Source organism: Colletotrichum acutatum, assembly GCF_030867785.1.
Source record: "Colletotrichum acutatum strain CBS 112980 chromosome Unknown BDZ83scaffold_41, whole genome shotgun sequence".
Classification (NCBI taxonomy): Eukaryota; Fungi; Ascomycota; class Sordariomycetes; order Glomerellales; family Glomerellaceae; genus Colletotrichum; species Colletotrichum acutatum.
In genome coordinates, this window is record NW_026849035.1 from 259,822 (window position 1) to 274,993 (window position 15,172).

The 15,172-nt window shown below is 52.4% G+C and overlaps 6 protein-coding genes across 6 annotated transcripts; 4 read left to right on the forward strand and 2 right to left on the reverse strand.

Moving 5' to 3' along the window:
* The first annotated feature begins 198 nt into the window (after window positions 1-198).
* On the forward strand, window positions 199-1,936 carry BDZ83DRAFT_619732 (transaldolase). Its single transcript, XM_060508146.1, has 5 exons — window positions 199-653; window positions 706-899; window positions 959-1,067; window positions 1,126-1,357; window positions 1,434-1,936. The coding sequence occupies exons 1-5, from the start codon at window positions 578-580 to the stop codon at window positions 1,834-1,836; spliced, it is 1,014 nt and encodes a 337-aa protein (XP_060365552.1). The 5' UTR covers window positions 199-577; the 3' UTR covers window positions 1,837-1,936.
* BDZ83DRAFT_619733 (high-affinity methionine permease) lies at window positions 1,937-3,124 on the reverse strand. Its single transcript, XM_060508147.1, has 2 exons — window positions 3,102-3,124; window positions 1,937-3,031 (listed from the first exon to the last, which is right to left on the reverse strand). Exon 2 carries the CDS (start codon window positions 2,961-2,963, stop codon window positions 2,013-2,015), a length of 951 nt encoding a protein of 316 aa, XP_060365553.1. The 5' UTR covers window positions 2,964-3,031; window positions 3,102-3,124; the 3' UTR covers window positions 1,937-2,012.
* Window positions 3,125-3,234: 110 nt separating this feature from the next.
* On the reverse strand, window positions 3,235-4,790 carry BDZ83DRAFT_619738 (high-affinity methionine permease). Its single transcript, XM_060508148.1, has 2 exons — window positions 4,386-4,790; window positions 3,235-4,107 (listed from the first exon to the last, which is right to left on the reverse strand). The coding sequence occupies exons 1-2, from the start codon at window positions 4,576-4,578 to the stop codon at window positions 3,269-3,271; spliced, it is 1,032 nt and encodes a 343-aa protein (XP_060365554.1). The 5' UTR covers window positions 4,579-4,790; the 3' UTR covers window positions 3,235-3,268.
* A 1,909-nt stretch (window positions 4,791-6,699) lies between these two features.
* BDZ83DRAFT_576548 (uncharacterized protein) lies at window positions 6,700-9,756 on the forward strand (the record flags this gene model as incomplete). The annotated part of the gene is made up of 7 exons (XM_060504928.1): window positions 6,700-6,793; window positions 7,005-7,353; window positions 7,401-7,839; window positions 7,893-8,050; window positions 8,115-8,251; window positions 8,302-8,497; window positions 8,553-9,756. 7 exons carry the CDS (start codon window positions 6,700-6,702, stop codon window positions 9,754-9,756), a joined length of 2,577 nt encoding a protein of 858 aa, XP_060365555.1.
* A 1,562-nt stretch (window positions 9,757-11,318) lies between these two features.
* On the forward strand, window positions 11,319-11,565 carry BDZ83DRAFT_619760 (uncharacterized protein). Its single transcript, XM_060508149.1, has one exon. It carries the CDS (start codon window positions 11,329-11,331, stop codon window positions 11,539-11,541), a length of 213 nt encoding a protein of 70 aa, XP_060365556.1. The 5' UTR covers window positions 11,319-11,328; the 3' UTR covers window positions 11,542-11,565.
* A 630-nt stretch (window positions 11,566-12,195) lies between these two features.
* Window positions 12,196-14,941, forward strand: BDZ83DRAFT_619763 (uracil-xanthine permease). Its single transcript, XM_060508150.1, has 8 exons — window positions 12,196-12,765; window positions 12,823-12,974; window positions 13,029-13,136; window positions 13,189-13,437; window positions 13,499-13,616; window positions 13,679-13,862; window positions 13,917-13,981; window positions 14,034-14,941. Exons 1-8 carry the CDS (start codon window positions 12,353-12,355, stop codon window positions 14,548-14,550), a joined length of 1,806 nt encoding a protein of 601 aa, XP_060365557.1. The 5' UTR covers window positions 12,196-12,352; the 3' UTR covers window positions 14,551-14,941.
* Window positions 14,942-15,172: the final 231 nt, after the last annotated feature.

The window sequence follows — 15,172 nt, forward strand, 5'->3', positions numbered from 1 at the left end:
AGGGAGACAGACGTGTATGAGGTTCGCTTGCGTTTTCCCGTGTCAGGAGATCAGGAGCGGTACACGGAACGCTTCCTCACGATGTCTTCTAACGGCATGTACATTGCCCGCGGGCCCCTTATTCGGGGCTCGAGCTTTGTGGACTACACAGAAGCTCCTCACTCCCGCAACACCGTGGGGAGGGTAATGCGGGGTGTCCGGTCTTCCTCCGAACTCCTCTTACCTTAGCTAAGAGAGACCAAAAGACCCTCCCACCTCAAGGTACTCTTCCGCGTGTTCTAGCCTCCAACCGAAGTGGTCCACGTCCATAGCTGAAGCCGGCGGGAGAAGAGAAGTCTCGCCGTGACTGATCAAGTCCTCAACACACCTTCTGCTTCCCCCACGATTCCTTCTCAACACTTCGTCTCTTTGGGAACACGTCCTTTTAAGCCAACTGACGGCCTTGTGTTGAACTAAGCCGGCAATCTAAACTGCCTTCCAGGTTTGAGAGCTTCTTCCGATTTGCTGCCACTTCGTTACTACCGTACATTGCTTTGCATTGATTGATATTGCCCACGCGCAGCTATTATCACCCGTCATGGCACAATCCAACTCCCTGTTAGACACGCTGAGGTCCGTAAGCCAAGTCGACTGTGATACTCTTGACGTTGAAGGCAAGGACCCTCCATCACGGCCCTAATGTGCTCGGTTCTGATCCTGCTTTAGTTGCTAAAGAGCTGGGTCCCTTCGTCGATCACACCTCCAACCAGGCAATCGCCTATGGCGAGCTCACCAAGACCACAGCAGATGGCAAGCTGTACCACGAGCAGCTCATCCGGGACTCCCTCAAGGATGCTCAGGGCTGGGCTCATGCGGCCTGGCCAGACATCGACCCGATTCTTCTCGCAGTCGAGATTATGGTACCTTGGCTCGGCAAAGTTCTTGACAAAACTACCCACCATCGCTGACACGTTTGTAGATGGTCAGACTTTCACTCAAGTTCATCCCGTATCTGACAGGATATTTCCACATCCAGACCAACACAGACTGGTCCTATTCAGTCGAGAAAACTGTCAAGAATGCCGAGAGTACGTTACCATACAGGCCTACAATGATCAAAGCTAACCGCGCTGCTCTGCTTCATAGGAATCCTTGAGACCTTCAAGAAGGTGGAGCCCACTTTCGACGTGAAGCGTGTCTGCATCAAGATTCCGTCCACCTACGAGGGCATTGCTGCTTGCAGAATCCTCGAGAACAAGGGAATTGCAACACTGGCGACGACCATGTTTTGCATGGAGCAAGCGGCCCTTGCTGCTGATGCTGGCTGCACTTACATTGCGCCGTATGTGAACGAACTAAAGGTTCACTTCGTCCCTGGGTAAGGATGATCTCATATACAGCCCGGACACGGCGACCCGAGCAGGACTGAATGACTGACGCTTGGGCACCCTTAGTTATGTGGACGGGAACAAGGCTTTCAACTTCTGCAGACAGGCGCAGGCTTACTATGTCGAGACAAAGGCCAAGACCCAGGTCCTGGCAGCTAGTCTGACTACCGTTCCCGAGGTGATGCAGTTGGCCGGCATTCAGCACGTCACCGTCTCGCCGCCGCTCCTCCGGGCTCTTTCGGCAGCGCCGTCGTCGACCTGGACGGAGAATGTCGGTAGCTATTTCGCAGACGGGCCAGACGAACGCTGGATCAAGGACTTCCAGGCTGCTTTGAAAGACGAGGGCGAGTGGCGGTTTGCTTTTACTCGTAGCGGCAACGGCAGGTATGAGGAGAAGCTTATCCAGGCCATTAATATCTTCTCCGAGAAGCAGCAGAGCCTGGAGGAGCTAGCGCGAAGCTACTTGTAGACCAATACCTGCTACATATAGAATCACCGCTTGCAAGTTCAAGGCGCAGACAAAACCATCATTAATCAAAGGGCCTGGGTAATTTGATGCTACTTAGACATACCGTCTATCGATAATTTGAACCCAACAAACCTCCATTCTCTTTTCCTCCTCGGTCTTCCTCCCAGACCAGGATGTCAAGCACCACCCTCCCTACGCCATCCCCAATGCCCTTCTCTTCCTGGCGATTGCTGCATGAATGCAGCAAAATCAGTCCCGGCGAAAGGAGACATTGGTGTTTCCCTCATATCGGCATTAGTTTGTCTGGAGTCGTCAAACACCGGACGTCGGGCACGAAGCGCTTCCCTTCCAACCCAGCTCAGATATACAGTCTCATGGACCTGTATAAGATCGGGCCCAATTTCCGTAGTGCCCCGGCTGCTTCTATCTGCCTGCTCGAATTCCGGCTTCTTCTCCACCACGAATACTCTATGGTCCTTCCTCTCGATATAACGAGCGACAAGAACGAAGCCGATGAACCAAGCAACACCTAGACCGATGATGATCCATGAGACCGTGGGAATCACCCACCAGGGATTCAATTGCGTAGATAGGTACTTGGAAGGAGGAACCCAGTTGGTGATCACCGGGTAAAGCCCACCGCACATGTATACGAAAGCGCAAAAGACGGACAGGAAGGGACGGAAACGTTTTCCAGTCATCTCGGCCCAAGTACGCGGCAACTGCGGCGGGTCTTTCCCAAATGTCGAGGCGTCGTCGTCGGTAAGGGTAGTCGGAGGTCCGCGGAACCGTAAGATGAGAATGCCCAGCCCCAGGAACGTCCCGATGAAGGCATTGATGACATAGGCGCTCAGGGATGTAAGCAGTGTGTAGGCATCTTTCGGGCTCATATTGTAGGTCGCGAATATAAGGATGGTACAGCTGACGAAATGGAGAAGCAGGGCTCCGACGGGAGTTTTCTCGCTGTGATGCTCTGGCGAAAGCCACTTCAGTCGAAGAATTGATGAAAACAATCTCTTCCTCTGGAACCAGCGCAGTACACGGCCGATGCTCATATCCGTGTTTTGTGCAAAGAACTTGGGCCACGGAAGCATTCCCTTATCGTTGTAAGTTTTGGTTCTTCTCATACATTAGATACCAAGGCTTCACTCACTTCTTTCGCAATCTCCTGCTTAACCCTGGCAGCTGTGTATGTCTGCGAGAATGTCATCGGCCATGTCAGCGGACGTACATGGCGTGAATGTTCTTGGAGACAATTGACTGACCATGACGATGATGTTGCCTAAAGACGAGATGGCAAGAAAGGCGTTGAAGATCCGGGCCCCGGTGTCGCTAGCTGAGCCAAGTGTCCCAAATGTTAGTTCGAAGAACTTTTGTGCAACATTTTCGTTGATCTGGTCCTCTTTTGGGACAACAACCATCTAACTCGAAGTCAGCAAAGCTTTCTTCCCCGCTCCCGATCCCGAATGTAGGGTGGAACCAAGAGCCGAGCAAATGAACTCACATAGCAAATATTCACCGCAAGGTAAAGCGTCACAACGGTGCCAACACCGGCACCCATGGCGATAGGAAACTTCTTCTTCGGCCTACTGATCTCCCCAAGGACATAGTTGGGCTGCTCGAAGCCGGAGAAGCTGAAGATGATAGCGAGAAACGCTTGAGCGTAGCTGTTGGCATCGTTTGACGCGTTTTTGAAAGAATTCTTGGGCGAAGTGTTTTCGCCAAAGACATTCTTGGCACTTGGAAATCCTCCTGCACCAACGACAATCGTTGCTACAATGATGAGAAGCATGATCATGATTTTGACGACCGCGAGGATGTTGTTGAGCAAAATTCCCCCGCGTCTAGAGAAAGCATGGATTCCACAAGAGAATGTAGCTACAGCAAGGGCGATGCCGCGCACAGGGCCGTTTCCTGGTTCCGATATGCCGGCGGCTTCGAGAAGTCGCATGGCAAAGTGAATGCTGTTGCCCGCCATGTTACCCAAAATGATAAAGCTGATGCCAAATATACAAGTCGACAAGAGCAAAGTGTTCTTCCGGTAGGCTGGCTTGCGGAAAACGTATTGTAGGTAGACGAGGTCACCACCGCTTCGCGGGACGCTGTGGTCGTGCCCATTGATCAGATATCTGGGCACGTTCAAGCCATACTCAATGTACACATGGGTTCCGCAAAGACAATATATTATCCCGGCCAACCAGAAGAGTAGCGTTGCACCAACACTTCGTGTGCCTCGCATTACTCTTTGTGGGGACATGAATATACCAGTTCCTAGATTAACCATCTAATTTAGCGCTCCATTGCGTTGGAAAGGAAGATGAAGATGAGTTGTTGTTTACAATGGTTACCTCCTCATGGTGTTTCTGGTAATGAAGACATGAAACCGTAAAATAATGTCAGGAAAGGGGGATAGCACAGTGAACAGAATCTTCCATGCGTACAGAAATATCAACGCATGCGCCGCTTGAGAGGGCGGAGGGCCGGAGTAAATCAATCGTCTTGGTTTTGAGAAACCCTTACATCCATAGGTAAAGAATCAAACTACTTACCAATCATACGGTTGATGACTAGACAGGCTACGTCGATGTATCCTAGTCGGAAGCCCTCCTTTGGAGCATGCGTGACGATGCCATTGCCGTCACTGATGGGGTCAATCACCTCGTCAATATCACTGTGAACTGAAGCCTCTTCAGCACCCCGTGGCTCTTGGTAGAAACCAATGGAGCTGGGAAAGTCGTTCATCTTCGAAAACGTATTGATCTGAAAAGAATGCAAGTTTTAAGTCCGAGCCTTGCGGTCGCTCCGCAGCAGGAAATCAACGCAATGTCCGTATCTCTCGCTTTTCACAAGATACATGACAGGTAGGCCCGCCATGGGTGTCTTCACATTATGTATGGCACACTTCTCTCGGCTCGTAGGTGCGTGTGTGTGACGAGCTGCTGGCATGCATGTCGGGCGTAATCTAGAAACAGCACGCAGCTGGGGCGCGCACCACAGAAAGGCAAACAGGCAGACTTGGCCATGGGTTGATGGTGGCTCGCATGCATGCCGAGGCAGCCACTATCTAGGACGAGGGCTGGTCGAGTCACTCGTGCCACGACAGCCTCGTCCAGAAATATGCCTCGCAAGGCATGCCTGAGGTCTTTCTTTGCGCGCATCTTGGCAACTTGGACACATGGGGTCTCAAGAACGTGTTACCTCATTACCAAGACTCTGGCGACTACACAGCTGTCAAGTTGTACCCGATCTAGTGAGTGGTTTAGTCTCAGTATTCAAGCGTTGATAGGTCTAGCGAAGCGAGCACGAATGGGAAGGGTCCCGGGGAAAAGGTCAAGGTGACACCCCCTTCTGAGTCTTACACCGAGGTTGGCACGTCGGGAAGTTATCCAACCTCGAAGCCATCAATCTGTATAGCTCACTGACACCGCCACATGCATTGCACGCATGGGCTGAGTGCCGATCATCGTTCTCAGTCAAGGGTATATAAGCGTATTCACTCAAAAGCCTCGCCCGAAATTCCCTTGAGCATAGCCAAATACTGGCCCTGACTGATGTTCGCTCAGCAAGTTCAGATTGCTTCTATTTTGCTCTGGGCATGACAGCAGGTATAGTGCAATAAAAATATTTCTGCATCCGGGCTTGGCAGTGAGAGTGCCAGCCACTCACGATCAAGAGTGTCCGGAACCGAATAACTCGTTAATCACCAGGAGGGGAGCAGACGACTGTAAAGACCCCCAAGTTTGCGGGGTTGATGACTGTATCAAGGATAAGCTTCTGTCCGATTAGTTCATCCCAATTACTTCGAGATGTGAATGGCACAGCGGCGCAGTTCAGTAGCTTATCTCGCAATCTTCCACTTCCGCCGCAGACTTGCATACCTCCCAGCAGCTGAGGGTCCAGCCCAGATTGACGGGATTGGATATCATCGTAGGGGTGTCTCGGGTAGCTGAGACCGCGTGACAGCCTTTTCTTTCCCTCCCTTTCTGAATAAGACCCCGGTTTCCATGTGCGGAGGAAATCCGCGCATGAGAATAGGGTGGGCTTGCTCGTAATGGATGCGTAGGAGGTGAGACGGACATAGCTTCCAGGCCATCCGGGAGTCTTTCACTCACTACGGAGTAGATTTGACTCGAGCTGCTACCGCTTGACTAGGTAGATAGGGCTGTCGAGAGACGACAACCCAAATTTGTGCTCGGCTGCTCGGTACTGCCACGGTCGACGCGCGCAGTCACACTTCGAGGACGAGAGACAGCCGACTTGGAGGCCAAGCAAGACCAGTTGAGAGAGCCACACGAGGAGGGCAGAGGAGGGCATTCTCCCCTGCTGCCTGCATGGATGCCCGCACCATCCTTTCTCTCTCTCGGTGTCGATTTAGGTAGAGCTGTCTGGGCCGGCGATCACAGACTCGGGTTGGTCTGAGGCAGCAAACACAGATATGCCCATGTCGTCGCTACTAGCCTCACTATCTTCTTCCACGTCCGCCTCCCGTGCCTCTTTCGCTATCCGGCTGGGGGGTTGTCGCTGCTTCCACTTGTGCTTATTCCATATGCTCGTTCCTCGTCCTACTGCCCACCCCTGCGTTCCTTGGGGCGGCTCGCTCTCATCTCTGTGACATGCCTGCAGCTTGGTGGCGTCTATGGTTACTCTGTCGTGTGCTCCCACCCTGCGGTTAGACTTTACTTCAAATCTGCCTTCGTTCCCCTCATCTACTTCGCATCTCAGCCCTCTTGGTGAAGCCCGCTTTTGGGAATTTCCATTAGTCGTCTTCCTCGCACGTATTGACACCATCGCCCTTTCAATGCCAATCATCTTATAAGGCGCATTTCACAGAAGAACTACCTGCACCTTGCCTCGTTACACCCAATGGCAGGGCCAATCCAGCTGGGAGATGTTATCAACTTCAGCAAGCTCGCGTGGGACGTGTACAAGTTCGGTTGGGATAATGACTTCAACGCCAGTGAGTTCCCCGGCGCAATGATTATCATTTTCTAGGGCTGCCACTCTCATCTCATCGCCATGCCATACACAACATGTAGAGCTCTATTTGAGAATACTTTATGTATTTGGTATTCCTCTGGAAACTGTTGGCGCCGTTAAAACACAAGCCGTAGCTCAAATCAAAAAAACCTATAAATCCACAAGTCAGCACTGACTTGCGGTGATCGCAGCCCGACAATACGCAGAGTTCGGTCGCGACGTTAGGGGATTGGCCGAGAACCTCGACATTCTCGGCCGCGTAGTAGACAAAGCCGCCCAGTCATTTCACCAGGAAACGGCGTTCAAACTTGAGCCATTGCGTTGGGATCGTTCGTCACTCAACGAGATCATAGGCGACTACCACGAGACCTTGACAGAATGCTGCACTCTGATAGAGAACAACCATCGCTACCGCCTCAGCAGCGGCCCACTGAGAAACATCGAATGGAATGTTCTCGTGGCGCCGGCGGCAGATCGTCTGCGAGCGCGCATAGCCTTACATAATTCCAAGGTTCTTCACGTGCTGAAGCCTTTTGAAATGTCAGTTCTACCTGATCCCATCCGTTTCAGAGCACTAACAGAGCCAGCGACCTTCTTTGTCGGATCCATGAAGACCTCGCCGGACGTATGAATGCCATGCACCTTGACTTACGTCGCTTCATGGGAGTTCTCGTGCCTGATATGGAACAGGCCCTTGCTCAACAGGTTCACCGGGAATCTTTTCAGTTTGATGTGCCTCCAGATATCGAGAATGGATTTCTGCGAGCGTGGGCGGCTGACAGACCGGATGACGCTTTCAAACCAAGTCTCCAGGAGATTGCAGATGCTTTCGTTATTCATTACCACAAGTCCACCGTCGGGTTTACTGCCGGTATCCTGGTGGAGAATAGGGTTCCCGAGTTGGGGCAATATATCAGCCTTTTGAAGTGTGTCTGGCTGATGAGACGGATTCGTCGTTCGAACGAACTCGCTCAGCAGGGCCGGACCTTATCCCATTGGCCCTCCTACATCCAGGAGCTGGAAGACGTAAGTCGAGTCTTCAATCTCATGCTACCTTGAATAGTACTGACATGTGCTAGGGTCTTGCGTCGCAATGCGATCGATTCAAGCAAGAGCTCATGCCACCAAGTCTAGCAGGTTTAATACCTGAGATGTTTGACATATGGCCTGAAAAAGAGCTTGCTCAGCTCGTGGACGTGGTGACGAGGGATGCTCTCATGGAAGAGGTCATGGATGCGTAAGTTCTGTCCTGAGACCAGGCCTTGACATGAGGGCGGTAACTGATACCAGTTTCGCGCCAGACCATTGCAGGGCGCCACTTCTAACGTTGAGAGGAAGCTTCAGCTGCTTCGCCGAATGGGCGCCGATGGTAAACGCTTCAGGATAAACATATCAGGCGTTGAATTAGGGGGGTCGAGCAGGAATGCACGTCGTCAAGGTATGGATGCCCCAGCCAGATGGAATCGTCGAGTTGTTAACAACCAATAGCCGAGACCATCGATTTCGACATCACAACTGTCATACTGAATCCCCTCTATGCAGTGCCATCTAACTCTTTCGGCGCATGGGACATGATATTGCGCAAGGATGAACGGATTGCCAAGCTGGCTTTTACGCAGTTGAAAGATGCTGCCAAGTTCCAACAAGCCGTGACTGGTTTCAAGGCGTTTGACAGTTATAGCCAGTAAGTGTCATAGACCCACACACTGAAGGATGTCAACAGCTAACAACACCGATAGATACAAGGCTATGGTTAGCTTCGTTGTGTCTGGGAGAGGAGATCCGATTGTCGAGGGAGCATGTGTACAGTTGTGGGTTCCAAAGCAACTCGATGGACAGCTCGTTACGAATAACGAGGCGACGCTCGAGCAGAGCACGTCACCATCCCAGTCAGGGGTGTTTTCACCATCTAGCACAGCATCAAGACAGAGTACCCTCCGCAGCGTGTGGAACACCGCAAACCCATTCACCACCAGCCCTACCGAGACTGTGTCTATGTGGGGTAACAGCGGTCCACCGGTCGTAGGCGCATCACGGAATCGTTCGATGCCATCACCGCCAACAATGACCGGCCCGTTTGGAGTTCGGTCTCCCATGATGATACAGAGACGGCCAGTGGGATCGGGTAGCACGCAACCAACAACAGCATCGCCACCCAGTGCTAATCGGCAGGCAACGTTATCGACGTCACCTGCGAGCCCTCGGTCTTCATCCCTGCTTCCGGGTTCATGGCAGTCAAGAACACCATCCGTATCAACAGTCAACAGCCGGCCTGACCGGACCTTTAGCGTTTCAAGCAACTACTCGGCGACGACATCACCGTCGAACAATAGTTCTAGTGGAAGCGACGCGCACACCGTGACTGTAACGATAGGGGGGCACACGACTGGAATTGTTCACAGGCGCCCTCCCAAGCCAATGCTGGTGCTGTTCACGCAGAATACGCAGACAGGAAAGCGAGCATTGGTAACCATTGACATTGACGAAGACACCGATGTCAACCCAGACCGGTGCAACTGCCGCCGGTCAGGAAGAGACGGATCGTCGTGTCAGATTGCTGCCATTGAGCAGAACCGAGGCAACGCCGAGCTATCGGCGCGAAGATACGAGAGCCGGGACGATGACATGGACTGGAATCTGGCCAAGTTGGCACTGGGGCGGCGAGGGGAGAAGGAGTATGCTGCTGCTGTCTGGAGGGACGTCCGGCGCATCAGCATTATGTTCCCGACTTCCCAAGACAGGGCAAAGTTCGGGGGCACGCCGAATGTATGCCAGTGCAGCGCGAAAACAGAAGCCGAACTGAGCAAGTGTCTCAAGGATAAACACAAGGGGCTGCTGGGGTTTGTCCGGGAATCTGGCCGGCAGCAGTTGAACGAATATCATCGGGTGCGATTCGAATCGCAGCAGGACGTGGTTCGTGGGATGAGAGACGACTATCGATGACAGCTGCTGGAAGAAATTTCGATCAAAGGATAATGCGGTTGAGCTGTGTATATGCGACTGGATTGAGGAGGTGCCTACCTTAAGTTAAGTAGTTTTTATCGCGGCATCTTTAGATCGCGATCTAGTTCTTTTGGTGTTACGGCGTCGGCGGCGATGATGAAGCGAACGATGGGCCTGCGTGTTTCTAGTCGAACGATAAGATGAAGGAGATCTAGAAGAGAATATTCGTCAAATCATAAGAGAAAGTAGGAGAGAGGGCACCTCAAGGTGCTGTATCTTGAGGAGATGATCGGGAGGAGGACTTGCTCCAGCTTTCGTGAGCCGGGAGATCATCTCTACTTTTCGTCAACAACTAGTATTAGATAGCTTCACGCGCGTTTGCAAGAGTGGCCTTTCCAGTTAGATGTCTGAAACAGTCTGATAGCTAATTATCCCTTCAACTTACTTGAATAACTCAAACGAAATTAGGTTTCTTGTTATCAAAAGGCGACGGTTAGGTCAAGTCGGATAGGTAATGGATCAGGAGAGCCGGGAATTAGTGATGGTTCAGCTTTCCGAACCGGAGATAACCTCAGACTCACTGGTGAGCCTCCTGAGGTCTCTTCGGCGAGACCCTTTATGGGGGCTCTCCCTTGCTGTCGGAGCCCGCCGATGGCAGACAGAAGCTCTCTGGTGTCTTTGCTGTTTCTACCAGAGAGCGACGCATTTATTGCAATGCTTCATCCCGCCCAGCCGTGCCGAAGAGCTGCATCTCCGAGTCTCGGCAGCAGACTTAGCCAATGAGATGGGCGCTGTGTCGCGGGTGTCGACGCCTCTATCTCCTGGGATTCCCTCCTTGACTCGATTGGGGTGCTTTCTTATCTCTACGGAGACTTGGTGCGCGCTTCTCTGGGGTGCCTGGGTGGCCTGGTCAGCTCTTATCTTTACGCCAGTCCGGATCTAAACAGTTGGTCTGCTTCTTTGGGGCTCTTGGGGGCGGCTCTGCATTGGCATCTGTTAGAAGGTGTGTCGCGTAAAAGAATGTCTGCCCATAACCTTTCGGTGGGCAGAGTTCAAGCCTGGGTAAGAGGCATCAGACGATGTATCTGAGGCTGAGGCAAAGCAGCATCGTGTGCTTCTTGACGTGTTGAAGAGTCAGAGTTGAAGGTGATGAGTTGACACTATCCATAAACCAGGGGGGGAGACCATTATTCGCGCACGAACCATCTCCAACTTTACCCACGAACGACTCTTATCAAGGTACACCCGAGTTGCCAATTTCTCAATGGCATGATGCATCTCTCTACGGCACCACACGACCGTGTTTGTTCCGCCACTGTCTGTAGTCAAGAAGGATGGGCCGTAGAAACGGCAACATGATCTGGCCGGCGGCGAGCAGCGGTCATGGCATTACGCCGGGGAAGTTCGCGGCAGGATGGAACCTACAGAGTTCATCGGCCGCCGAGAAAAATGGATAATTAATGAGACACTGACAAGACAACTATGCTGAGAGCCTGAGAGTCGGGACCCCCGCGGAGATCACACAAGACGAGCCACTGGCAGTTGATCCATCATCCCGCTCTCTGGCGCCGCATGTCGCACTTCGCAGCTCGCCGCATCTCTCTATTACTCTGTAGCTTGATCTCCCTGGGCCCATGTAGGACGTGCCCGAACGAGTACTCAGAGGATGAAGGCGGGATTCTCCTGGTGTGCCACGCGGGAGCGATGCCGGGGAGTTCCCCCACACTCAGGCCCTCCCACACCCCCAAGAAGTTGTCGACGTTGGTTCCGGATACTTTGCAGTAGCGCCATTGCTGCTGTTGGGTCGCTGTATCAGGCATGATGGAACATGTCACTTGCAAAATACCAAGTTTGCGTTCTACCTAGTTGTTTGCTCTCTCTGCCTCTCAAGACTTGACATGTCATCTACATGATTACGAGCTGTGATTTCAGTAGCAGAGAAATGTATCTCCAGACTCTCTTTCTCTCTCGCCATCCCTTGTTATTGGCAACCCACCTTCTCTCCCTCCAAACCCCCATTCATCCTAGGTATTTCAGGCCCGTGTCTGGAAACAGCCGGTGTTACTCTGGATTCCTGGACTCGACCGTCAACCTTCTGCTCGCCCGGCACCCCGGCCGGGCACGGCACCCTCTCGAGTCTCTCACGCAGCTACGCAGCTACGCACCCGTGGCACCCTACTCCAGAACCGGGCCCGCTCCTCTGGGGATACACCATTTTTTTTATTTATTTTTTACTATCGCTAGCCATTCACATCGTTCCGAGCCGCTTATCCCACTGATAGCGGCTGAAACTAATTGCTCGATACCATCAACTAAAAGGATCTCACCCATGCAAACAATGATCGAGTCAGATTGATATATAAAGAGAGATCCACAACCCTGCCTTGGGATGGTGATTCCGTGGATACTGTCGGGTCAAATTCTATTGCCTTACCTTACCTTATCTTGTCTTGTCTTGTCTTGTCTTGTCTTGTCTTGTCTGCATCATCGACGAGTCTGACTCCTCTTCTAATCGCAAAACCGACGTGGTCTGGGTCAATTACAGTCACCGCCAGCACCAAGCGCCGATTGCACGACGCAAAACGACGGCGACATCATGGATGAAGATCAGGGCCCAAGCCAAATCGTCCCTGGGACAGCTCCCAAGCGGACAATGGGAGACCGCCTTCGCAGCACCAAGAACAGATTCTTCACCAAGGAGGGCCTGATTGGCGACTACGACTATGCTTTCCTCTTTACCCCGAACTTGCCATTCATGAGGAAGAGTCGCAAAGCCGCTCCCTTCTTTGGCTTGAACGACCGGATGCCTACGCTCTTGGCCCTGTTGCTAGGGTTCCAGCATGCCCTTGCCATGTTGGCTGGCATCATCACGCCGCCTATCCTGCTGAGCGGCGCTGCAGGTGCCAATCTCACTGGGGAGATGCAACAATATCTTGTCTCAACAGCTTTGATTGTCTCCGGCTTGTTATCCATGATCCAAATCACCAGATTTCACATTCTGAAGACTCCGTAAGAAGAAGAAATGCATCCCTATTGTGAGACATTCGAACTTACATCTCCATGTAGCTATTATATCGGAACTGGCTTAATCTCCGTAGTCGGAATCTCCTTTGCCATTATCCCGGTTGCTCAGGGAGCCCTCTCTCAAATGTATGCCAACGGATTCTGTCCGATGGATGGGGAGGGAAACAAGCTCCCGTGCCCCGACGGATACGGCGGTGAGTCTTACTCTTGAACCTTCGAGCATCGCTTGTTCAACTGACAGAGTGAAGCCATCATCGGCTCCAGTGCCCTTTGCGCTCTGATCGAAATTGCGATCTCCTTCATGCCCCCTAAGGTGATGCTTCGCATCTTCCCGCCCATCGTGACTGGCCCGACAGGTAAGCCCCTGAAACGTGTAAATCCGTGAGAGCCGGCATCTAACGTGCTCAGTCATGCTCATCGGCATCCACTTGATCGAGACTGGTTTCCAGAACTGGATGGGTGGCTCCGGCCCTTGTGCCAACCCGACTTCCGACTTCTTCGCCCGGTGCCCCAATATCTCCGCGCCTCATGCCCTCCCCTGGGGCTCCGCCGAGTACTTGGGCTTGGGTTTTTCCGTCTTCGTGACCATCATTCTCTGCGAGCGATTTGGCGCGCCCATCATGAAGTCGACATCCGTTGTTATTGGTCTCCTCGTTGGTGAGTAGCAATCCTGCGTCTTTCGCCATGCCTATATGCTCTGTTGCTGACCTGCTCCTAGGATGCATCATCGCCGCTGCGACTGGTTACTTTGACCGCTCCGGAATCGACAGTGCCCCTGCTGCCTCTTTCATCTGGGTGCACACCTTTAAACTCACCCTTTACGGGCCGCTCATATTGTAAGCCTCAAACTTCGAGTCATAAGCGAGCGTGTGAAAACCGAAGCTAAACATGTCAAAAGGCCTTTGTTAGCCGTCTATATCATCTGCGCCACCGAGGCCATTGGTGACATTACTGCTACCTGTGATGTCTCTCGCCTTGAGGTTGAGGGCCGTCTTTTCGAGTCCCGTATCCAGGGAGGCGTCCTCGCTGATGGTATCAACGGCGTTCTTGCGGCCCTAATGACCATCACACCTATGACAACCGTAAGCTGATGGAGTCTGCCCAGCTCTGAACAACTTGAAACTGACTGAAGGAAGTTTGCTCAAAACAACGGAGTAATCGCTCTCACCCGCTGTGCTAACCGTAGCGCCGGCTACTGCTGGTATGCTTTCTACTTCCACTTCTCAAGAACCTCCCTGCTAACAGTTGTCTAGTTGCTTCTTCCTCATTATTATGGGCATCTTTGCCAAATTCGCTGCATCGCTCGTCGCCATCCCATCCTCTGTGCTTGGAGGTATGACCTCCTTCCTCTTCACGGCTGTTGCCGTCTCCGGGATGGCCATCATCACAAAGGGTGTGCCTTTCAACCGACGAAACCGCTTCATCCTGACCGCTGGTCTCACACTCGGCTATGGCGCCACTCTCGTCCCTACGTATTTTGACAACGTCTTTACGTATGCTGGTGACAACCGCGGCCTGAGGGGGTTCCTCGACGCCATCGTACTCATCATGGAGACGGGCTTCGCTATCACAGCCTTCGTCTGTATGTTCCTCAACTTTGTGCTCGACGAGGAGATTGAGGACACAGAGGGCCATGATGTCATCCCCACCACTGGAATCGTTACTCCAAAGGACGTCAATGGCGGGGAGAGTGCGCGGGGAGCTGATTCAGAGGATATTCAGCCCGTTGGGCATAACACCACCGGCAAGCGTGATGAGAAACTGTCTTGAAGCCGAGGGCTGTGTTGATTTCAATGGAGTGGATGGCTGTGCGATGTTGCATTAAAAGCTGAGGGTTTCGTGTGTTTGAATGTGTTTTTGATCATGTACGAAGTATGAATACCCGCCCTCACTGTCTCAAATTCACTCTGAGCCATTGTTGTGCAAGCCATGTATCTTACCGCAACGAGACTTTACTGTGCCCCTTGCTTGGAGTATCTGGTGGCATTATGTCTGACTACTAGCCCTTGACACTAAGTATGGGCGAGAAGATCGCGCTTTAAAGACTTCAGCATCATAAAGCAGATCATCAAGGTAGATAAGTGACAACCGAATTGACGCCACAGAAAGCTACGCTTCGGATACCTGACGTCTCATGCGAATGCTGCATCGTCGCCTTAACAACGCCACACTAGGTAGTTTCGGTTAACAATTGGTCTTCTTTTGCACAGGCGGAATAGCAACATCGAGGGTTGATAAGAAGGCCGACGGCAATTGGCCACGCGAATCCCACTCTGGTGCGTCTACCCCCTGCGCTGTTGATCGAGTGCCTGGCATCCCTCCATGTCGCCTCGTTATCTGTCTTTCCCCAAAGACCAGGCCATCGGGCTTACTTGGTCGACTTGCTTGCCCA

Coding starts and splice junctions, on each gene's coding strand:
- BDZ83DRAFT_619733 (XM_060508147.1), bottom strand. CDS start 2,963: ATGAGAAGAACCAAAACTTACAACGATAAGGGAATGCTTCCGTGGCCC.
- BDZ83DRAFT_619738 (XM_060508148.1), bottom strand. CDS start 4,578: ATGAACGACTTTCCCAGCTCCATTGGTTTCTACCAAGAGCCACGGGGT. Junction 4,108..4,385: donor AGTCATCAACCGTATGATTG/GTAAGTAGTTTG, acceptor TGGTTAATCTAG/GAACTGGTATATTCATGTCC.
- BDZ83DRAFT_619732 (XM_060508146.1), top strand. CDS start 578: ATGGCACAATCCAACTCCCTGTTAGACACGCTGAGGTCCGTAAGCCAA. Junction 654..705: donor TGATACTCTTGACGTTGAAG/GCAAGGACCCTC, acceptor ATCCTGCTTTAG/TTGCTAAAGAGCTGGGTCCC. Junction 1,068..1,125: donor AACTGTCAAGAATGCCGAGA/GTACGTTACCAT, acceptor TCTGCTTCATAG/GAATCCTTGAGACCTTCAAG.
- BDZ83DRAFT_619760 (XM_060508149.1), top strand. CDS start 11,329: ATGTCGCACTTCGCAGCTCGCCGCATCTCTCTATTACTCTGTAGCTTG.
- BDZ83DRAFT_619763 (XM_060508150.1), top strand. CDS start 12,353: ATGGATGAAGATCAGGGCCCAAGCCAAATCGTCCCTGGGACAGCTCCC. Junction 13,137..13,188: donor CATCGTGACTGGCCCGACAG/GTAAGCCCCTGA, acceptor TAACGTGCTCAG/TCATGCTCATCGGCATCCAC. Junction 13,438..13,498: donor TGTTATTGGTCTCCTCGTTG/GTGAGTAGCAAT, acceptor ACCTGCTCCTAG/GATGCATCATCGCCGCTGCG.